The sequence below is a fragment of the Chaetodon trifascialis genome, chromosome 20, assembly GCF_039877785.1.
Source record: "Chaetodon trifascialis isolate fChaTrf1 chromosome 20, fChaTrf1.hap1, whole genome shotgun sequence".
Classification (NCBI taxonomy): domain Eukaryota; kingdom Metazoa; phylum Chordata; class Actinopteri; order Chaetodontiformes; family Chaetodontidae; genus Chaetodon; species Chaetodon trifascialis.
In genome coordinates this window covers 1,351,683-1,375,279 of record NC_092075.1, presented here as the reverse complement: position 1 = coordinate 1,375,279, position 23,597 = coordinate 1,351,683, and the positions used below count along the sequence as shown (strand labels likewise).

The following is a 23,597-nucleotide window of genomic DNA, read 5'->3' as shown; positions in this document are numbered from 1 at the left end:
CAAAGCCACTTCAGACTCGCAAACATGATTAACACAGTCAGAGAAATGAATTTTAAAGGATCAGATCACACTGCTAAGATCTAACATCCAGAATCACCTGCTGTCCTGTGGTCCACCAACAGCAGCAGCTTTCAGTCATCATGATCACATAAGACCCGCCTGGATCCGTCTTTCCATTGGCTACCAAAACACAACCTCTGCGGCCTCATTACTGCATGAAGTCCAGCTCAGCCTTCACGTCCTCCTCCTTTAGCTGCTGCTGAACTGAATGAAATGTATTCTGGGGGCAGAGTCTTTGCTCACCCTCCTTTGGAGTAAAGTGTCTGCGAGGCAGCTCTGTCGGGGTTTTCTCTGAGCTTTCTGGACGTTTTGTACGTTGACATTCATTCGGCGGCTTTGAATTTAGCTTCCTCGATTAACAAGTTTCTGAGGGATGAATGTGGAGGACGGACAAAAGGTTCAATCCAAACCACCGAGGCCGGTGGAGGATGAAGACGAGGGCAGGAGAGTCGGTGAAGGCTGTGCCGTCTGATCAGCATGTTCTCTAAAGTTGTCAAGTTTTGAATTTAATGGTTCAGTTTGAGCAGGAACTGGGAAATATCAATGGGCACATGCAGCCGGGATGCCGGACCCCTCGCTGTGCCCCCCCGCTCCCCCATGCATTTTTAATGACAGCATTTGGCTCTGCGGCTGGAGTCTGATGTTTGTGAGTCAGAGTGTGTGCAGTTCTCACAGCTGAACATCCAGCAGCACCCGCTTGTCCTCGCCGACGTGTATCCTCCAGCTGCAGTCCTCTCCCTCACCGTACCACTCCGGCCAGTTTGGAGACAGAATCACGCCTCCTGGACCCGTCAGGTCTCCTCCGCACTGTGCTGCAGAGACACAGGACGAGGACGGATTCAAGTTAGAAATACGCAGGATTTCACTTTTCAAGCATTTTCGCTTTCCTGCCACGACTAAAATGACACGTTCTCACGTCTAATGATGAGCCATCTTTGTTTTCCTAGGATGGAGTCATCCAGTCGTAGCAAGCCTTTCAAAGCCCACCTCAGCCCCTTACTCCAAACCTACCCTCTCAGGCTTGATGCTGTTCGCTACGAATGGATGAACAAACGTTACCGTCCTTCACCATCCTAGGAAAAAAAATTGCATATATAAATTTAAAAGAAATACGTGTGTGTGTGTGTGTGTGTGTGTGTGTGTGTGAATGCTGATTTGTGCTCTGAGTGGTGGGTGAGACTATGAAAGCTCTGCAGAAATGCATCCATTTACAGTTCATTTTGTCTGATAGGGACCTGATACTTCATAATAAATGATGTTTTTCCATCTTTAACACAATGAAATGCTAATTCTGGTGTTTTATGAGAAGACAAGTTTTGTTTTATTTTTCTTGAAAAACCTGCAGAGGGAACAACAGGACGTCTTTAAGGCCTGAGTCGTGTCTGCAGGCTGCACACAGCACAGGCCACAGCAGCCTGTTTGATGCCTGAGAAGCAAAACCCAGGGGAAAAGAGCAACCTGTCAGGTTCAGCTCACCTCAGGTTCGAGATAAAAACATGAACGTGTTCTGGCACGGCCTGCATCCTGCCCTCAGACTTACCCTTGCACAGCGGCTCTGTGTCGTTCCAGTACGGATCCCTCGCGCTGATGCACTCGATAACGGGGGGGCCCTGTTCCAGGGAGTGACCCGGGTCACAGGTGAACTGAACCACAGCTCCGACCGCGTACAGCGGGTCTGAGGTGGTGAAGTTTCCGTTCTGGAGGTACGGCTCGTAGCAGTGGCCGCGCTCGAAGGCTGGAGGAGGAAACGAGAGAGGAGACGGACAGAAAGCTCAGAGCACTTCAAACCAACGACAACACGCAGCTTCCTGAACGCGTGTGTGCCGTTCTCTTGGTCACACCTCGCTGTATTTCCACATACTGATGCTAAGACGATCAGCAGCTTCTCCCTCAAAAACTCTAAGCGCACATTGTCCATAAATCTTGTTTCCACGTTTCTTTGGCTGCTTCCTCTCTTCACTGACGCTGACGAACACGTTGGAAGAGATATTTCCATCCCTCCTCCATCTGACACTGCCAGAAACGCTGAAAGCTTCAGCTGAGATTACGTTGGACGACCAGCCCACTTCCTGGCGATCCAGGCCAGAATCAGCTTGGCAGTGGAAGATGTAAGCAGACACACTGAGCCTTTCAATCCTCTTATTTGTTTACATAATTACACTTTAATTATAGGAATATAACAATCCAGCTAGTACCTCTTAAATTACGACGCAGTAATGGGCGTTTTACTCTCGCGTGTTTGGATCTGCAGTAGCTGCGGTACCTTCGTAGCGGATGTTGAATCCCGTGTTGTGGTTGGGTTGATCCGTGATGAACTGGATCCTTACAGACGGACCCTCGCTGATCACCCCCTCGAAAGGTATCTGCCCCCCCCGACCCGAGTCGAACAGCACCACGGAGCCAGCGTCCAGCCCGCTCCACAACACCAGTCTGCAGGGGCGGAAAGACTGAGTGAAAACTCCAGCTGAAGGGCTCGAACTTGGCTCCACCTTAGACCCCGACCAGGAGCCACATGAGGAGAAACTGAGGAGGCGAGTGGCGCTCACTGTCCTGGAAGCATGTAAATGCAGACTTTATGGGTTATACTGTGACACCCACCTGTCAGTGGGGCCCAGGGCCAGTCTCTCCAGGTGGAGGTGCAGCCTCTGGTCCTTGGGCGCCTCCAGAGACCAGGAGCAGGAGCGATCCTGGGTGGCGTTGGGCCCATGGTGGGGAGAAGGGGACAGCACCCTCCCGACTGTGGCGTTCTTCACGGTGCCTCCGCAGAGAGCTGCAGAGAGACTCTGAATCACTCAAAGGCACCATGTGCCTGCAGACCGCTGGCATGGGGGGCCAGCGGTCTGCAGGTGGTCCTCCGTGCAGCACGGGGGGCCAGCGGTCTGCAGGATCTCCTTCCAGCCAAAGTACACGAACACGTTCGGTTGATTAAAACCAGCGGACTCACCCCTGCAGCTCGGCACCTTGCCGCTCCACACTGGCAGGGAGGCGTTGAGGCAGGTGAGCAGCGGCTCCCCCTGCAGGTGGTAACCCATGTGACAGTGAAAGCGGGCGGTGCCTCCAGGCAGCAGGTCCAGCACAGACACCTCCCCAAAGTGAGGCCTCTTGGGCAGCGAACAGCTCAACCTGAAGACTGAGAACAGAGACAGCAGGGAGGACAACAAGAGGACGGCAAGAGAGCATCAAATACAGCAACACAGCACAGCGTGGGACGAACACAACGTCTGCGCCACCGCTGCTGCAACACCACCTCTAAGTCTGCTACACATGAAACCCATGAAAACATTTCACACCATAAAAAGGTAATAAAAACAGGAGGTAAGACACAGAATTTAAGAAGAACCCATTCCTTATTTTTTAATTTTCTAACTGGATTATCAGCCTGAGGAGAGCTGGAGCGGCTCGGCTAACACATCCACACAATCACTAACATCTTTTAAGCTCCAGCGTGCTTCACACTGATTGATCAGCAGACCTGCAAACAGCGTGCGAACTCACCTTTCTGACCCCGAAGAGGAGCTACAACTGCTCTAAGACAATGAGGCAATCGTGCCCTCTTATTGGCCGGAGAGGCCGAGGCGTGAAAGGAGGCGGAGCTTTAACATCTACATCGAATGACGATGCAGACGAAAGCACCTGAAGCACGCTGAGGCCTTCAGAGTCCAACTGACCAGCACACATAACACCTGCCCCTCCCTCAAATAAAGCGCTTTAACTCAAGCACTGCTTAAAAACAAATCTGAGGTACTTTGAGTATTTCCATTTTCTGCCACTTCATACTTGTACTGCACTACACTGAGCACAGGATCAGGATACTTCCTGCAGCGCCGCACAGAGGATTTAAAATCAGCCCTTCAGGTCTGATCTGAAGGATCACAGGTAGCTTTAAACTGAATCAAGCTGATGATAATCAGCTTAGTCATCATATTCCAGGTGTGTTTCTCTTCGTCTCTGGACTCTTCCTCAGGCCTCATCTAAACACTGTGACGCCAGTCCTCATCGTATCCATCGTGGGCTGGCAAAGCCACGTGTGCACACACACATATATGTATGCACGCACGCGCGCACACACTCTATACAAAGTCCCATACTCTCAGCCTCCTAATGAGATGACAGCCAATTAATCAGAGCTCTAATCAGCTAATTCACACGACAGATTCAATCATCATGCTAAGTGATTCGATGAGAAGGTTTTTTATGATGCAATTAGCATGTATGCAGAGAGCAAACAGCCCGATGAAGAGCGCACATGTGCGAACATCACAGGGAGGGCTCACACTCCTGAATATTCATGTCCCAGTCTGTGGACTCACTCTGATAGTGCAGCTGGAAGACGCCCATGTTTCCGTCCGGCGTGGAGCGGTAGTAGACGGACAGCGTGTTTGTGGGACTGCGGATCACCTGACCTTCAACCAGCAGCGTGTGATTGGCCAGGACCAGCAGGGCGCCTCGCTCGTCTGCGCCCCTGATGGACAGCTGCTCGCCCTCAGAGAGGTTCACGCTCTTCACCTGAACACGCAGGAGGACGCTCGTTAAGACAGGAAATCAAAAGTGTGAAGAAAACACAGATTTTATTACTCTGACAGCTAATCAGTGTGCTTTCCTCCGGCTTCTCTTCCCTCAGACATCACAGCCGTAATGAGACAAAAGGCTGCTCAGGTTGCACTTAAAATCCACCATAGAGGATGTTTTGTTATTAGCTCCCATTATTGGAAGAAGGCGCAGAATCACTTAATGGGAGCTTGTTTCAGAGCTGACAGGCAGCAGAATTATCGGATCTATTCTGCTGGAGGTAAAACCAAAACTAACGATCTGTCTGTGAGTCTGCACAACATCATCAACATGAGGTGAAACCCTGAATCCACAAAAGTCTGACACTTTAAAACATCAATCAAACCAGAATCCATCAACAATAATCGAACTGAGGCAGCCGAACATGCTCGGCGAGGTCAGGAATCACATGACCTACTGATGGAGAAAGATTCATTTTCATTTTTCCTCACTAATTTCAACCAAATATGTTTTAGATTCACTGTGTCTGTTTTGTTCACTGTGGCGCCGTTAAAGCAGCAACACGTGACTGAAGCTTGGAAAGAAAACGCTCACAGTGAAGATGAAAAGAGATGAACTCTGGTTCCGAAACGTGCTGACGGTCGTCACGTCAGAGGGAGACTGAGCTCCTTCTGTCAGTGAATCTGCTGAAATATGAGACCTGTGAGCCGAACCGTTGAAATGCTGCAGAGAACAAATTCAGATCTGTGTGAATGTTTGCTTTGTTATCTTTGTGAGGACCAAATTCAGCTTGACGCGACTGTGGTGAGGACATTCCTGCACTGTGGGGACATTTCAGTATTCATGCAGAGGTTCATCAGTGTACTATTATGCAGAGGTGGAAGAAGTATTTAAAGCTCTGTTACAATTTAAATTTCCTGCACTGAAAATCCTGCTCAAGTACACAAATATTAGCTGTAAAATACTGTATCACGCAGTACAAGTACTGCGTGTGCAGTAAAACGTCTCCTGTGTCTGAAGCTTCAATGTCAGAGCAGCATGTGACTGCTGGAGCTGCTGCAGGTGGAGGTACTTTAAATACTTCATGTACTGTGAGTGAGTTTAGGCCAGTGGGGCCAAACGTAGGGGTCGGGCCCCTCCAAAGGGACACTAGATAAATCTAAAGTCTGCAAGAGATCACAAGCAAAAAAGGTTGAGAACCAGCAGCTTAATCTTAAATAATGTGTTTTATTTTATATATTTTAGATTATTTCTTAATCTAAAAACTAACTACAAAAAACAAAAACTGTACTTAAATGCAGTATTTGTCTAAATGTACTTTCACCTCTATGTTCATGCTCTGTCGGTGGAGAGCGAGGGTGCAGTAACAGCAGCTTCCACTCGGAGGCAGAGTTCAACCTGAGATCAGGTCAGATCCTCACGGTCACAACAGACAAACTGATGTCCAGCGTGTCTGTGCTGACAGAGCAGGCGTGTGTGTGTGTGTGTGTGTGTGCGTGTGTGTGTGCATGCGTGCGTGTACCTGCAGCTCCACGCCGTAGCCGGTGTACACCGTCACCGTGTAGGTGCAGTGCAGGACGGCGCCGTCGGGCAGAGGGGGGTCGTCGGACGAGTCGATGTAGCCTTCTGGGTCTGAGAAGTTCACCATGCAGCTGGACAGCGCTGAGGAGGAAGCAGAGGAGTTAAAGTCCCGTCTCTGTCCTCAGCGCGGCCGTTAACAGCGACTTCAAACAAACATCACGTTCCTCTAAAGGTCTCTGGAACGTCAGCGATGAGTGAAGTACTCAGACAGCAGTACCACACTGTAAAAATACTCCATCACTGGTACAAGTCCTGCATTCAGAAGTGGGAACGTACTCCAACAGTACAGCGGAGATTCATTTCCCGCTGCTTTACTGGACAAATTAAAATACTGGATGAAATTTCAGAGGATCAATAAAGTGACAGCTTCAATTCATCCTGAGGGGAAAATAAACGTCTGAACTGAAGTTTATAATAATTGTTCTAATAATCATGAAGAATTGTGACACGGAGCCTCATGATGGCGCTACAGGAACAGTCAGGTTTAGGTCTCGCCCTCTGGGGACCATGAACGTGGTGTTTCAGCCTGGCGCTGACAGACCTGAGCCTTTAGCCGGGCTACAGAGCAGGTAAATGTTGGAGGTAAAAGTATGTCAAAACAGTACTAAAGTGCAGCACTTGGGTACATGTACTCCATTCCCACCCCTGTGTCAGGTGTTGACTGAGTGAGGTTTAGCGTGCAGACAGTGATTCCTGCTTCTACCTGTGGCAGGTGTTCCCGCCTCCGCGTCTGCGTCCATGTCCACGGCGGCGGTCTCGGCCTCCTGCTCTGGGGTGTGTGTCTGAGTCTCAGGCGGCTCCGAGTGTGTTTCTGCAGGTGGAGGCTCAGCTGGATCGCTGCCTCGGCCTGACGCCACAGCTGACGCCGGGGGTTTTACCCTCCTCAGTAATCCCCCGCTTTGATGCTCCAGGGAATGACTTCCAGGGAGGGAGCTGACGCTGAGCCCTCTGCCCAGAAGAGGGAGCAGGTTCTGGGGCAGAGCAGAGGGGACAATCTCCCCTTTCTGCGGGACGAGTCGTCCTTTGGGAGTCAGCACCGACTGAAGCAAACCTCCGGCCGACGCGCTGGAGCTTTTGCCTTTAGGGCTGCTTTCCTTTGTGCTCCCCGGTGTCACCGCTGGAGTCTGTGCAGAGGGGGCAGCTGTGGGGGCCGCGTTATCTGAAACGAGTGGAAAACAAGGAGTGAAAAACATCTCTGAAAATGCCCCCAGAGCACGACTCTGGGTGGTTCTGTCACAGTCCTGCTGGTCTTATCAGGAGTGGGGTTATCTGAGCGGCACAGCCAAAGCCCAGCCGAGCTTACCTCCACACAAACACACCGAGCGTGCACGCACACACACACACACACACATCCACACACACACGGCGCAGTGGGGAGACAGGGCAGTTAAGCATGACAGGAGCTGAGCCGAGAGGAGGGGGGAGAAACTAAAAAAAAGAAGAGGAAGACGAAGAAATGCACAGACAGGCAAACCGCTCTGCCGTGCATGCTAAAACGCCATCTCCAGCAGCTTAGCTCAAAAAAACAGCACAGAGCAGCATTTCCACACACAAACCCACACACACACATTCACACACACCCCCCACAATCTTCACGGTCCACCCTCACGACAGCCAGCAGCCGACCGTGCGCTCCAGCTGAGAAACGCTCGTGCCGCGGCCTCGCTTTCACCCGAGTGTCATTTAAACACTCACATGAAGGAGCGCCGCTGCTGTCATCTTCATCAAGGAGGAAGTAAGTCAGGGGGAAACATCCTCTCAGCGTCGTCAACAACACGAGCGCCGTCCTCTCGTTCTGCTGTTTTTCATCTCCACACAGAAAATAAATAGCCTTTTTTATTTCTGGGTATATACCTGCATTACACGCCACATGTCACACCGCCGCCATCAAGAAACTCATTTCAGCTTTCACAGCTTGCAATTATTTAGGCAGCCACTCAGCAGCAGAGGTACACACACACACACACACACACACACACACACACACACACACACACACACACACACACACACACACACACACACACACTTAAACCTCCGCTCTTCTACAGTAACTGTGCTTTTGGTATTTAAAGTCATTGAAATGAAGTTTGCCTGAAAATCACATCACTTATGGAGACGTAAACACTCAACATGTGAGTGAGACATGGACCGAGTGGAGCACTTTACAACTGAAAAATAAACTAAAAGCGTAAGAAAAGAGGATGATTGTGACTCCCAGGGTGCATTTCAGCAAGAAACATCCAATCAGTGAGCTTAAAATTCAGCTTTGTGCGCTAACAGCAGGCAGAAGCTGAAGATTGGGATGATGCTACAATCTGCAGCTTAAACAAAAGGGTTGAACAGCTAAGCTAGCTGTTTAATCCTTATGCTAAGCTAAGGTAGCTTTGCGTTTAGCCTACAGACATGATTGAGCTCATCTACTGCTCTGCAATACAGCAAATCAGCATATTTATGCCAAACTTATCCTCCATCAGCATGTTAGCATTGTCACTGCGAGCATGTTAGCATGTTCATTTAGCTCAGAGCTCCATGTGCTGCTAGCGTGGCTGATAACTTGGCTCATAACTGGGCTGTCGGCTCGGCTGTTCACGCTTCCACAGCGCCTCACGTCTGCTCTGTCGTTTAAATCTGATAACTGCAGAACTTACTTCAGCTCAAATATTCCACAGGTGTGCATGCTAACGTCAGCAGAACTGGAGCTGCAGACGGCGTCTTTCATCCCTCTTGGAGACTTTAAAGCTTGTTTTTTATTCATCACTAGACTGTTGTTCGTCTGACTTTATGAATCAGTCGTCGTCTTCTGTGTGTCGGTGTGATGATGCATGAACTGTTCTGTTTTTTAATCAGCCAATATTTCCCCCACGCAGCTAGCAGAGCGATGCAGAGAGCATAAGGCTTGTTAAGCCACAGCACAGCTACAGGTGAGGCAGAAACGTCCAATCAAACGTAGCGTGAACTCTGAATTCAGGGCGCATGAATCTTTATAATAACTTGCTCATTAATGTCGGTGGCAGGTGAACAGACTTTTCACTCTCCAGTAGTAGGAGGTGAAGTTCCAGCATTAACGCCGTCCTGTCAGCACATCATTTATCGCAGGCCATTTGGCTGTGAAGAGGTTGGCAGGTGAGCCGTATCTCTGTAATGTTCCTCCAATCAGGATCAAAATTGCCCAGCGAGAAGTCAAGGCTTCATTGTACCTGTGAGTAATGTGCTGACTAATGCTCAGAAAGGACTACCTGAAGCTTTTAGTGGTGACAAACATAATTTCCCAGTCAAATGAAGCACAGCTCCTGAAGACAAACACATCAGTCCCAAACAGAAAGCTGAACGCTGCCTTAAAGCTGCACAAATCCATAAATCAGCATGTGTGACGTGATGAGTCGTTATCACAAGCACATTTTCCTGATTACACTCCACTAAAATAACATTTTCAAAACAGGATGCAGTATTTTAACAGAGTATCCTCCAGTGTGGTATTAGTACTTTTACTTAAGTAAAGGTTCTGAGTACTTCATATTAAATCCTCCATATCAAAGTCAGATAAACCGTCAAATACATTTGTACAGGACGAGGGATGTGGATTCTGTCCCCATCACTTCAACTGAAAGCTCGTTTAATGTCCAGATTACAAGAAAAACCTCATTATTACTCTGAAAGACATCAGAAACCGTCCTTTAATCTCCAGCCTCCACGCTCCTAAAGAGGTGCATTTTAAGCTCTGTGATTGGGCGACTCTCTCCTTACCTGGGACCTGCAGTCATTCCTCTAATGGTTCAGATGTTTACATGTGATTAAAAATACGACATCCCAGAGAACAGCAAGCTCTGTGGATAATGAGACGTTATCAAGTTAAGGTACCTCGCTTTGGGCTTTTCTGATTACAATATTTCAATTCTGAAGGATCCACAAATGGAATCCCACCTTCATCACGTCGAGGTAAAGGCAGAAATCTTTGAGGAGGGAGTCTGTGTGGCTAAACTGGGATGTGTGGGAGGACGTATTTCGGGCCTAGTTCCGGAAGTAAAAATCCCATTTATTTACACAGACGTCATTACATGACTCACGGTTGGAGCTCTGCGGCAGTTTGGATCATGAAACTCTGCAGTGAAACACAGCATAAAACAGCTGTGAGACAAAATATCTGATTCTTTGGTCAAAAGTCAAAGGCACACGTCGGTGTGTACAAAAACAACCAAGGTGTAGAAGGTAACTACAACTCCCATGGTGCATTTCGGCAGGAATCGTCCATCACGTCTTATAATTCTGTTTAGTTTATGCTAACGCTAAAAATAACATTTCACTGGAAGGACTGAGGCCAGTTTGTGCGGACAAACGAAGTCTCACGGTCTTTTCTATTCCAGCGACTCCTACATGATCATAAAAATATGTTGTGTTGATATTTCTTTTACAAATAAAAAGATAATTAAGACCCCAGCCGTCCACCCGCGGGTTGACAGAGTGCTAACTGCTCCGCCCGAACGCAGCACAACGCTAACTTTAGTAACGTTAATCGTGCCGACCATTGTTGGAAAGCTAATTCTTATGATTCGAGTGATGCAAATCATTTCACGGTAAAAGTCAGGACACCAGGTACAATCAACACAAACAGCTAACAAACAAACAAACAGCAGCTTAATGAGGTAACTCACAGATGAAGTCTCTGTGATCCACCGATCGACAAAAACGATCCAGGTACGTTGGCAAAGGTCCAAACCATCCAATCCAGAAAAATATTTAATCCAAAACACAACAAAAATCCACAGAAACATGTTTTCTTATTTCTAACTTTTTCACCTGTCCCAATTTCTCCCTCACAACTCCGTTTAGTCTCAAGATGGCCGCTGCCCACCTTCAATTCTTTCAATGGAAAAATCCAGCCAATTGCAACTGAGTGTGCAGATGACTGGCACTTAATATAACCAATGAAATTCAGACAATGATGCCCCTTCAGTGGGTAGTTCAGACATTTATTACACTGGGTTTGAAATGAGAAATATATCAAATGGCCTCGGCATATTGCTTAAATATAAGTATAGACAGCCAAAACATGAAAATAGATAGCCTAAATATAGATTGCCTGAATATAAATGTAGATATTTATCTAAATAAATATAATAAATGGCCTTTGTGAGAATGCTTACCATTACCACCACTTGCCATTAGAAAAACATTTGTAAAATACAGATTTTCTTTGTTATCAGTTTTTATTGAACTTGTGTAAGGCTTCATGCTGTGGTCCCACTGTGTTTCTGTGAAGGGAAAAAATATTCAGGCAGATATAAAAACGTTCTGCTTCATTGTGATCAAAGTTAATAATCAATGCCAGCAGCGCTGACAGTCACTCTGACGGCTGGGGATTAAACTTCAGCGTGTTTCACTTCAAAAAAGTCCAAAAACACCATTAAACACACTTTAGTGATTATAGAGCAGCTTTCCATTTGCTTTAGAGATAATAAACAAACACATCTAAACTAACAAATTTCATATTTCTCAGTCAGAGTAATGTCGTGTCTCCTACACAATGACGTAGTTTTACCTCACGGCGTAATGACGTCATCGCTCAATGACATCACAGCACCGACCCGCCTGCAGCCACAAATGTGACGCCATATTTTGTTCCAAACTGCGGCGACAAAACATTTTGAACGCGCTCGCGCTCTGATTTGAGCCTCTGCCGGCGCCTGCTTTATGGAAGCAGCAGCAGAGGCTCATGGGTATTAGAGCATTACTGTTTAGAGGCATCTGAATGAGACATTTTTTTGCCCGAGTGGCTCATTTGTGATTTTGTCATCTTCATAGCGTTGACAGAACATTGGAGACAGCGCTCGAGCCGCTGTGTCCTTAATTGGTCTCCGGTGTGTGACACATTTGCATTCGTGGTGCCTTTGTTATGTTGTTGCACTCATGCCAATTACCTCATTTATAGCAAGAGGGTCATCATCTGACTTTGAACCATCCAAACAGTGACGTGCTGTGAGAGGGACGCGTGAATACAGATGGGCCGGGGATCCGTGGCTGAGGTGCGGCCTCTGGTTTGATCCGCTGAACCCATCGTGTCGCCATGCGAGGACTCCAGCAGCGTTCTTCAAACGAGGAATCAAAGGTGTGTGTGAAGCCGTTTCTGATGGACTTTAAAAAGCAGCGCCTGCTGAACATATTGTACAATTAATTTCCTGTCATGTATCAGAAAAATGCGCTGACAGCTTCCGTAGCTGCGCCGCCACCTGAGTCACTGGGTTCATTCATCAGATGAATAATTAAAGCCCAGATGTTGTGAAGTCCATTCAAGCACAGATTGTGTTCATAACAAATTTCCCCCGTCGCACTTTTCAAGATTAATGTGCAGCGTTTATTTCTGGGCAGGAGACAATAGACACGTTGATGAGGGCTGACAGACTCGTGGCATTTTTGAGTTTCGTTTGATGGAAATTTGCTGTGACATTCGCTGTTGTGACAGCTGTAGTTTGACGGAGCTTCAGCTTTCTGAAAAGATTGTCAGCCGAGAGACTTGTCATACGACGAGCGACTCGATCAGAAGTTAACGAAGAGGATGAAGCAACAAACCACCTTAAAGATGTGATGGATCTTTGGGGACGACATCAGCCATCGGGTTCTGTGTAGTTTGAGCGTCACTTTAAACCTTTGGATCTCATTTAAAGAGATTTTCATTGCAGCCCAAAAACAGCTGATTTCAGTAATCAGCACCTTCCGTCAGAGCGAAGGAAATAATCAGTGAAATCAGCCGCTGCTTGTTTCCAGCAAACCGCTGGGACTGCAGCATTAATGCAGCTCGCAGAAAAGCAACTACAACAACAAAAAAAGGCCAACACGAGACGAGGAGGAAGAGGAGGAACGAGGAGGAAGAGGAGGAACGAGGAGGACGACGCTGCACCACCGATCTGAACGATGGGCAGAGAAGGTCACGTGACACCGCTGAGCACAGTAACGACGTTAAACCCAATAAGGTGCGTTAGTGGCCACGGCTGAGACAAAGGTCTAAAATACTGACTGAGAGCTGAACTCACTGATCATTACGCGACCCTGCTCACAAAATAAATCACAGGGCGCTTTTCATTCCTCAAAATGCCAAGTCACGCTTATTATCCTGAAGGACGTTTCCTCTGAAACGGCCTGAAAAGCCACCGTGTGGAGGACCTTTGTGTGGCTGTTATCTGTCGCACTGCTGGATAAACCAGTGAGAGCTGCTCTGCTTTCAGCCCAGTTCAAGCCCGACTAAATGAAAGTGCACGTCTGGTTTGCACACATGCATCTGCTTCCTGTTTCAGAGTCAGATTAGCACCTTGTTGGGTTTGGTCTTTTTATGGAGGACAGGCTGGTAAATAAAAGGAATCGTGTGTTTGAAGGTTTAGCGTCTATCCTCTGGCTCTGAGCGCTTTACTGTCAGCGTTTGATGAAATAATGACGCTGATCTGCGTCCAGCCCGTCCCTCTGACTCGTTCGTCGGTTTGACTTTTTGCACATACGTCCCAAACCTAAACGCACGAAAGGTCATCGTGCCACCACGAGGGCTCGGGTCTCTGAAGACCCTCCTGTTTGGGAGAGCCTTGATGTGTTTCAAAGGCCGCTGGGAGAAGCCGTGCGGGGGCCCCGTGGGGTGCAGCGATACCTGGGCGACCTCCCGATCCAAAGGCAGGATGAAAGGGACCACTTGCTGCTCCTTCACAAGGATTCTGAAGAAAACGGGAACACGTAGCGTGGCTCACAATAATCAGGACAGCTGTGCCTATTTCAGGACATCAGTGGAGAGTTTTATTGATTCTGGGCGTCTCCAGCAGCCTGCAGTGACAGCCACAGCAGGTCCAGACTGGCATCGCTAACCACGGAGGCGCTCTGCTCAGGCTGACGCAGTGTTTTGGTGGACTGCCCCCTTCAGGACGAGTCCAAGCATCAGCTCCTACAATGGAAAATGTTTTCTATGTGAGATGCTGCTGTTGTTCATCTCTGAATACAAAGGCTGATGTCAGCAGCTCGTCGTTGGAGGACTCATTGGTTGGACCTCAAATCCTAACTTCAAGTAAAAGAATTGTTGGTTCACGTCACTTTTTAATTAATTATTTTGCTCTGTAATAAGACATGAGGCTGCTCTTTTATTTCCACGTCTCGCATGTGGATCCATGGTGACGCCGCCGACCTATCAGCAGAGACCTGATGGCCACGGCTCGTAAAACACGGCTGCAGTAATACTACAACAAACACATCTTTTGACAGGAAGGAAATCGCTTGATTGTCCGACAGCCAGATTATTGATCGTTCAGACAATCGATCAGGTGCTGGAGCTGCCCTGAGATCTGCTGAATAGACGAGAAATCTGGTAAAACTTGCTTCACTTCCAGCTTCACGTGGACTTCAGCGTCCACGTCCAAAGGTGACCCGTGTGATCACAATCAAACGCCTCTTGTATTCATCATCCACTCGTGGTATCAAGTGCCAGTGTGGCCTTTCGGGGCCATTATGCTGCTGGTTTGAATCCCCTGACTGTGCAGGAAATGAACTGTGGCAGAAGTGAAAGGGAGACGCGCTCTGTGTCATCACTGCTGATGTCGCTTTTATTATCAGATGGATGACTGACGGCGTGAATATTAGCTGCCAGAAATTTCATTAAACTCCTCATTGCGTTTCTCTGTCTTGCCTCCATTTGAAGGTCTCACACAAACGCGTCTCGCTGAGGAACCTTAAACGCCACACGATGCCGAAGCAGCGTTCGCCAGCCTGTTAGCAACGTGGTGTGTGCGTGTTGAGCGCGTGCTTCTCACAAACGAGCTGCAGGAGGAAAACAACGGCGGCCGTGCATCTGTTTATTCGACCGAGCAGGTGAGTTTGTGCTGGAAACAGGACGAGTGCGAGACGGAGGCAGAATTCAATGGTCCTCAGCGACTGCACGCTTTCACTGGCTCTCCAACACAATCAAGTCTGAGGCTGTGAAGCAATGTCAAAAAAAGGCTCCGGCGGCGCTGAAAGGGGGCGCCTGGCAACAATGAGGACGGCCTCCTTTGTGGTTGTGTGTGTGTGTGTTTGTGTGCTTTTCTAAGCCTGAACCACTGCGCTAAAATGCAGGAAAAAGCTCATCTTTTTGTTGTCTTTGTTAGTCTGTTTAATTTGTATTCTGGGAGCTGGTGGCTGTTTAAAGCACTTTATCAGAGCCGAGACTGGCTGCAAACTGTATCTGGAATACATTCCCTGTCTGCCATGTCCGTTCCCCATGGAGACTCACTGTGATAACTGCACACACACACACACACACACACACACACACACACACACACAGCCGTCTGATTTCTGCACAGGCTGCAACAGTTTTTGGCTGCACTAACGAGACGACGTGCTGCTTAGCTTTGGGTTAGCAAACAGTTTAGCCGCAGGAGAAACTGTGACCACATCACATCTGATAACTCCAAACGCAGCTGAAATAATCCTATTAAAGGGTCAAACCGGCTTATTACATCCTGGCCATAAAATGAAGGTGATGATGCACTTTTGACCGTCATTTCTATCAGTTAACGCTGCTCTCGCTGTGGCTTTCAGGGGAGCTCTGTTCTTCAGGGTGGGGGTGGGACGGTACTGTGCACACGTGTGTACACATGACCTACATGCAAAAATATACTATCAATACATTTCAGCTCACACAGAGAATATTTAGCCGGGGACAACAAAGGAACAGAGGAATGATTCACCGCTGAGAGTCCACATACGGTGCGTAACGTGCCGCAGCAGGAACAGACAGAACCGCGTTCATTACACACAAACGACTGCAAACCGTTATGAATCAACTCGCGCGCTGACAAGTGCTGCATGATTCACCTGTTATTATTACAGCAAGCTAAATGTACGAGCGGAGAGTCAGTGTTATGTGGAGGTAAATGAATCTCTGATGCTGATGCTGGAAGAACAAATGAATTCAGTGAGTGCACGGTGGGCCTGTGCTGGTATGTGCTGCCTCCAGGAAGTAGCCACAGCCCTGCCGCAGAGTCCAAAAGCTCCCACATTTATCCACCCTCTCTGCTTTTACACATCACCGAACTAACTGCCAGTGAGGGAAACAAAGTACTGTGCTTTTACAAACTGAAGGATCGAGTCGCACACAGTTATTCCACAAAAAAACACAAACCAAAGCAGCTCACAGCCAGAAAACCTCGAACATCGGCGTGTTAGATGTTCATCAGTCATGATGGATCTTCATCATGTGTTATGACGAGACGACACATTGAGCAGTTTGTGACATAGTAAGAGAAAGTGATGTGTTCCTACAGCGAGGAAAGTTTCTGAAAAACAAGCAAAAACTCTGACGAAAAGCATTCCCAGATCTGCGTAATCACTTTGGTGTGTCCAGCGTTGTTGTCAATACAAACACGAAAACAATAATCATCAAGCGCTTGCTGCTAATTGGCTGAAGACGCTGGAAGTCAGTCTCCAGTAAAGCATGACCTCTGTGACCTCAAATGTCCCTGCCTCTCAGACTCAGGCGCTGGGTAAGCACACTGCACTGATTTAATGATTTCCTGTGTGAGAGGTGACGAGTGCCAACACACACACGCACACACACACACATACGCACACGCACACACGCGCTGATCGATGCTATCTGAGGACTGGCGCTCGGGTCAGCGGGTGGAATGACCTGAAACCGAAAGCAGAGCAGCTATCGAACCGACCAATCAGCGATGACCTCGGAGCAGATGCAGATAAGCAATCTGTGCACACACACACACACACACACACACACACACACACACACACATATACAAACAAGCTTATTAGCATCCATATCACTTCCACTTCCACGTACACTCTTATTAGTGCAAATGTTAAAAAACAGACTCGTTAAAAGTGAAGGTTTGATCAGGATCTGATGAATTTGAGACATTGAGGAGCAGAACTCGTCACTCCTGATGTTTGTTGAGTTAATGGCTTAATTAATGACTAATTTTCACTGAACTTAAGGATTAAAAACATCCTTCAACTAATGATGCAGAAGAGTGGCGGCAGCATTTTCAGAGAGAGTTAATTAAAGTTAATTAATTAAACGTGGCTGATTGGAAAAAGAAATTAAGTGCTAGTAAAAACATTTTTTTTTTGTTAACATTTAAACTTTAACAGCTTTGATGGAAAACCTTCTGTCAGTTCATAAAACCTAAATCCTGGAGGTGCAAAGATTAACAGATATACACCAAACAGCTGATACAAGAGGTGGAGATGACGCCGATACAGGGCCAATAATTCATGACAGAATCTCCCATACGCTCCCACACTGACAGACGCGTCCCGAGTGCCTTCAGCCTCACTTTGCATTAGAACTGCAGGACACTTAATCACACACATAAAGCAGAACATTTTCCAGAGGAACCTCAGACTTTGCCGCTCGTATGAGGAGGAGACAACAACTCAGCTAGCGTTAGCGGCTAACGCTGCCTCCTGGCTACAGCTGTGTGCTGAGCTGTTTCAGTCTGCGTGGAGGCAGATGTTCTCATCTGAGTGTAAAATACACGTTCAAAAGGAAGCAGCAGAAAGAAAACATAGAAGAATTCATGAGACAGAAATAATTTGAAACACACATGAAAGAACTTGGATTTATCACCATAAACGAACAGGCGGCAGGAAGACTGGCAGCCATATTTAACTCCTTGACGAGGAATTATTTAAGATCAGCTGTGGTGGTTTGATGCTGAGATGTAACGAACAGAAGCTGAATGGACCAATCAGCACGCAGAGCGTCCTGGTAGCTGATTGGTTCTGGTGCATCCCACATGACCGTGTGTGCAAATCCAGCCAGCGACCTTTGTCTCCCCGTTTCCTGTCCAAAAAACAATCTAACAAATAAATAAATAACAAAACAACAACAAAAAGCTGCCTGACCCGCGGCTCACACAGCGGTGTTGAGATCTGAGACGTGTGTCGGCTCCTCTGCGACCTCCAGTTAGCCAGCATCGCAGAAACACGGGTCACTGAAAATAACTAATTGTGGAGGATGACCTGAGGTGAGCGTCAGTCAGGAGCGTCCAGGTGTGACGGTCCTGGAACATGGACGCTGCATCGCTGCACACGGTCACTGCTGTCGGTGCAGCGCTTCGGTTTCTGAGCTGTGTTTTCAAAAATCAGGTTGTTAATTTATCGTTTTGGTCGAGTGACCTTCATCATGACGGCGTGCGGTCGCTGCTTTATCTCGTCCACACCTGTCTGGATCCAGCTGTGCAGAGGCCGCGTCTGCAAAGAGGGAAATGAAGTGACAGCTCTGGACTGCAGCGTTTCACGTCAGGACGAACGCATCTGTCCGATGGCGTTCAGTGAATCTGGCGAAGCTGCGGATCAATAACGTCTCATCTTAGATGTTTATTGTCTGAGAGGCTGAATCTGCATGCAGTCTCCCTCAACGCGAAGACTTGATGCTCGAACATCGTGGTTTCAGCCTGAAGCCTCAGCTGGTGTGTGTGTGTGTGTGTGTGTGTGTGTGTGTGTGTGGCAGAGGCAGGTGCTGCTGCAGCCACACATGACCAGCTCAGCTGAGCAGATGGCATCGTCTGTGGGCTCCTCTTCCTTCCCACCGCCGCCCCCCCCACTTTCTCCCCCTCCTGCATGACGACCAGCCTGCTGCTGCAGCTGTGTTTCCTCCTCCACCTTTCATTCACCTCCACGTCCACCGCGCCGTCCTCCATGCTTCCACATCTCGTCTCAGCTGCGATCGGAGCCTCTCTGACTCATTTCTTCGCCTCTCTGTGCAGAGACATGGCGTGCAGCCGCCTCGCTGTTTGTCCCCTGGGCCACACGTGTGATTAATGAGCGATAAATCCTGTTGCTCAACCATATAAACGGTTTCCCAATTGGGTTGTAGAACAACAACGCCAAAGCTTTCTTCTAGGAAGGTTTTTTTTTCACTGAGAAACGCACTTTGTTATGGACTCCTCCACCACCATGACTTACCCCACAGACACCCACAGAGATATCTGAGTGGTTAAAAACAGGTTATGTTCTTTGTTTCAGCCGTTGTTTGCATCACGATTCCAGCTTCAGAACATTTCATGATCCAAGCGTGTTGTCTTAAAAACACCCGCCACAAAATTAAAGACAATAAGAAGCAGCTCTGCATTAAAATATGTTAGAGGAAGACGGCGACAGCTGATCGACTTATACTCACATCATCTTATCACAGAGCCAGTATTTCTGTAAATGTCGGCCCATAAGTGACGTTAAAGGTCCATATAGAAAAAACAAACACGTTCAAGGTATCTTACAAAGAGTTTTTGTCCACTAGAGGGCGCTGACAGGTTTATTTTTCAAATAAAATATTTCACTGGCGACAAATCCTCATGGAGAGTGTTTATTTTCTGTGTTTTTAAGGAAAGAAGATTCACACAGATGCATCTTATCCTTAAGATCAAATCTAAATGTCTGTATAAATGAAAGAAGGAATGAATTTTGCATTACTGTCATGTTTGTATAAGCGCGTTCAGTCTGCATGGGATTACAAGGCACCGTGCACGAATACAAGCCCGAGCGCAGCATTAAAAATAGAGGAGCAGATCCTCAGATATCAGCAAACGTACGAATCCCTGACAGAAATATTTATTAGGACGGGAGAGAAATCAGAATCAACTAATTAAAGATTCCATCTTTCCTTCTTTTCCTTTTGAGACAAAGTTAACAAACTTTAAGACGTGGAAATTAAACATCCCTTCCAGTTTTTGCTCCTCTGAGCGGCAGAATATTTCAGGGTTGAGTCGAGTCATTTCATGGAACATTAGCTCCCTTAAATTATCATAATTTGCTGGGCACAAAAGAAAATGGGACTCATTTCCACTTCAGTCAGATCACACCGTTCACACCGTTTTCCTCCTGAGCGCCGCTGAGTCGACCCGCCTCACAGAGGAACCTGATCTGATCCGGGACCAGACGTTTGTTTCATGTCCTTAATTTTAGCTTCGACGGGATGTTTTCCAACCATTTGTCCTCAAATTTCAACACAAGCTTCAACATTACAACACAGATCCTGAGCAGACTCCCCACATCCTCGCTCATGAAGCTCATTTGCATAAAGAGGAAGAAGTTATTCTCAAACTCTCCTCTTTTACTTCTGAACCAAGTTCACAGAAACCAAACATCTCGTGTTTGTTGCTCCACAGCTCGCAGACGGACGTCAGCGACACACAGATGACTGACCCTCTCACATCAGCGCTGCCGCCTTATAAATATGTTTGTCACAGCTGATGTTAGCATGAGGATGCTTGTGTGAGCGTCTCCTCGTGTCAGGAGGACGCCGGCTGAGAGCGAATGATGAGGCGGCCGCGGCTGCAGAGAGCGAATGTGAAGGCAGCGATGGCTTAAAGCAGTGCAGCTCTGTGCCGCTGCAGCGGTGGGACTCTGAGTGTCGTCTTATGTGAAAACATTTAATCCTCACGAGGATTAAACGTCCTAAAAAGAAAGAAGGAAAAGGAAAATATTCCCCAGTCAGAACATTTCTACTTCTTTTCAGGGCTGCTTCAGAGTTCGATGTGGGTTTAGGCTAAGATTAGGGCAGGATTAAGTGGAAATGTCAGAGTTAGTAATGGTAAAGGTTAGGATTAGGGGGAATGGTTGGGGACTGAATACAGTTTCCAGCAAGTATGCAGCGGTAATACAAAGTGTGTGTGCGGGTGTGTGTGCTGACATGTTTTTTAGCTGCTTCGCTGAGCAGAAACATCGCTGTTTGAGTGCACTCGCAGCCACAAGTCATTGAAACTCTCCTCACACTCCTGCCTGCCTCCAGTTAGCAGCGGGGAGGACTGAGGGGGGAGGAAGAGGAGGGCAGCGATGGGAGAAAGTGATGCCGGTTGATGCCAGAGGAAACAGACAGCTCCGTCCCTCCTCACACAGTCGGTGCTTCACACAAGCCCGATCCTGAAGGAGCTGGAAGGACGGACGCCATCATTTCCTTTTGACCGAAACTGACCTGAGAACAGCACAGAGGCAATACATTTAATGTTCTTCCTCATCAGCTTCACTCATTACTGATCTGCTTATTGTGAATCTGTTGTTAATCAAAGACTGGGAAAGATGTGGAACGCTCCAAAAACACCTGTTTGGATCACTCCACAGGTAAACAGGTGAAAAATGACCATCATCAAAAGGATTATGGGATCAGGAACAAGGTGACATCACTGCGACGAAGTCAAAGAGACGACGTTCCAACAGTTCAGATTATCTGAACCTGTTTTTCACGGCAGACATTTTGACTTGGCAGAGCAGGAAGAAGCTCAGGTGTGTCAGATGACATCAGCGACGGCCGAAGCTGAAGCAGCTAAATGGAATTCAGCCGTCGTCAATCTGATTGTCCATGACTGTGCGGCCGTCGCGTCTCGCTCCCCGTTGAGTTTCCCTTTCCACCGAAACACCAAAACTACGATCAGGAATCATCAGCTGCTGGATCTTCTTCCTCTGAGCCGCTGACCTCCATCAAAACACATCAGTGTTTCCTTCATCTCCATGAACACACACACAAACACACACACACACACACACACACACACACCGTCCTGCTGCCACAAACACTCACTACAGCACCAAACGTGGATTCATCCGCCGCTGAAAATAGTCCCAACAAATGCACCATTTCCTCCTGTTAACAAAAACTGAGCCATTTTTAAAGATTTACGTCTTCAGAAGGAACCAATGGGCTTGAAGCTGAAAACAGAAAGTCAGGAAGTACTGAGGGACGGACACATATTCTGCAGGTTTTAGTCTTTTCATGTTTGACTGATTCATGATTTGGTAAATAATTGTTTATATCTGAAGCAGTTCTGCAGCAGTTTGAGCTACGTTCGCTAACGGCTCACAGTGCACTTTGGAAACCGGCTGCGTGAAGTGAAATACTGTCTGAAATGATGTAATATCTGTGTGACTTGCAGTTCAAGGGATGCGGCTTTTAAAATGGGATTTCATTATCAAAGTGTCTGAAAAGAATATCTCCAAAACGCTCTTAATCTGACGCTGCTGAATGTCCACAAAACCAATAATTACCCTCCAAGGCCGATGATAAAACATCTCTGGGTGGAGTGAGCTCATAGCCGCTACCTCAGGGCGTGTGTGTGTGTGTGTGTGTGTGTGTGTGTGTGTGTGTGTGTGTGTGTGTGTGTGTGTGTGTGTGTGTGTGTGTGTGTGTGTCAGGCCTGTCACAGGTATGTGAGCTCTGTGCTTTTAATCCATGAATAAAAGAAAAGGTGCATGTATCTCCTCACCAGACACATCAATTGTGAAAGAGAGCGCCGAGCCGAGAGGAGCCCAAGAAGAAGGGAGGGATGCTTTTAGCGTGGAGCTCAGGGCGGCCATGACCCAAATGGTAACATCCAGCAATAAATCATGAGGCAGAAAAGAAATAAAAGTGAAGTGTGATGAGAAACACAAACTGGAATATTGGGTGTTGAAACCCAATTACGTGGCAGTTTGAACGCCTTCGCACAGTAATTAATAAAACACGTGTTTCCTTCTCTGCTGTCTGTTGGTGTGGAGCTGATATATGCAGAGTGCATCGCTCCGGCTTTTATGGTATAGAATCATATATGTGCTCTGAAAGCAGAGTTCACACACTCTGTTTCCCAGCTGTCCATTACACTCTAAACTGTATGGCACGTTGAAGCGAGGAGCTTTTCTCCAGGAGGGCGATGAAATATGAATTTTACTTTAAGGCTCCGATGAATCAGACTTGACCTGAGCGCCGATCAATGACCCGCTCTGTGTTTGCGAAATGCCCGGCAGCATTGTTCCCATCCACACCTTCATGAGCAAATGATCAGAAGTCGGGTTGGCTGAGTGAAAATCGATCACAGCTCAGGAGTCAGGTCGTAAATGATGACAGCAGCGTCAACCGGCAGGACATCTAACGTGTCTGTAGACTTTTATGAGTGTACGTTTCACGGCTGCAGATGATTGATTTCATCTCTTTCATAATGTCCACGACTGTTTTTGGCAGCCAAGACTCAAATCACAGATGTCCCACCAAGAGCACTTTAATATTTTATATATATATATATATATACACAAAAAAATCCTGCTTGATGTCTGGAACAATAAATGATGAAGGGCGCATCGTTATCTTTGTTTTCTTCACCACAGTGAGTTTCTTTGGATGATCAATCAGTAATGAAGTAAAGAAACTCTCATCGTCACATCAGGATTCGTCCAGCGTTCTGGTTTCTCTGTTTAACGGTTCGGCCTCACGGAGCCGCTCGCTGCAGGCTCTTCGCCTTATTAAAACACTTCTTGCATGCAGCTACATTACGTCGCAATGCCAGCGTGCGAAATGAATGGAAAGCCTGGAATACCTGGAAGGCTGGAAATCAATGGAAAATATCCAGCAAAATAAAAGCATGCAAAAAGCAGCAGTGAGGTCATTTAAAGTGGCGGTTCCTGCCTTTCTATCAACAGCTGACTCGATGAATTCAGTTTGAAAAATGGCTTCA

General features: G+C 47.4%; 1 protein-coding gene across 3 annotated transcripts in view; it reads right to left on the bottom strand.

Moving 5' to 3' along the window:
* Nucleotides 1-23,597, bottom strand: part of LOC139348534 (seizure 6-like protein) — a 43,342-nt gene that overhangs the window by 11,303 nt on the left and 8,442 nt on the right. For all 3 annotated transcript variants that reach the window (XM_070988733.1, XM_070988735.1, XM_070988734.1), the window contains exons 2-9: nt 6,854-7,309; nt 6,092-6,231; nt 4,371-4,566; nt 3,005-3,190; nt 2,659-2,830; nt 2,324-2,490; nt 1,601-1,795; nt 734-872 (exon numbers count right to left, since the gene is read on the bottom strand). In XM_070988733.1, coding sequence (XP_070844834.1) covers nt 734-872; nt 1,601-1,795; nt 2,324-2,490; nt 2,659-2,830; nt 3,005-3,190; nt 4,371-4,566; nt 6,092-6,231; nt 6,854-7,309 — 1,651 coding nt within the window. The remainder of the gene's footprint in view (nt 1-733; nt 873-1,600; nt 1,796-2,323; nt 2,491-2,658; nt 2,831-3,004; nt 3,191-4,370; nt 4,567-6,091; nt 6,232-6,853; nt 7,310-23,597) is intronic.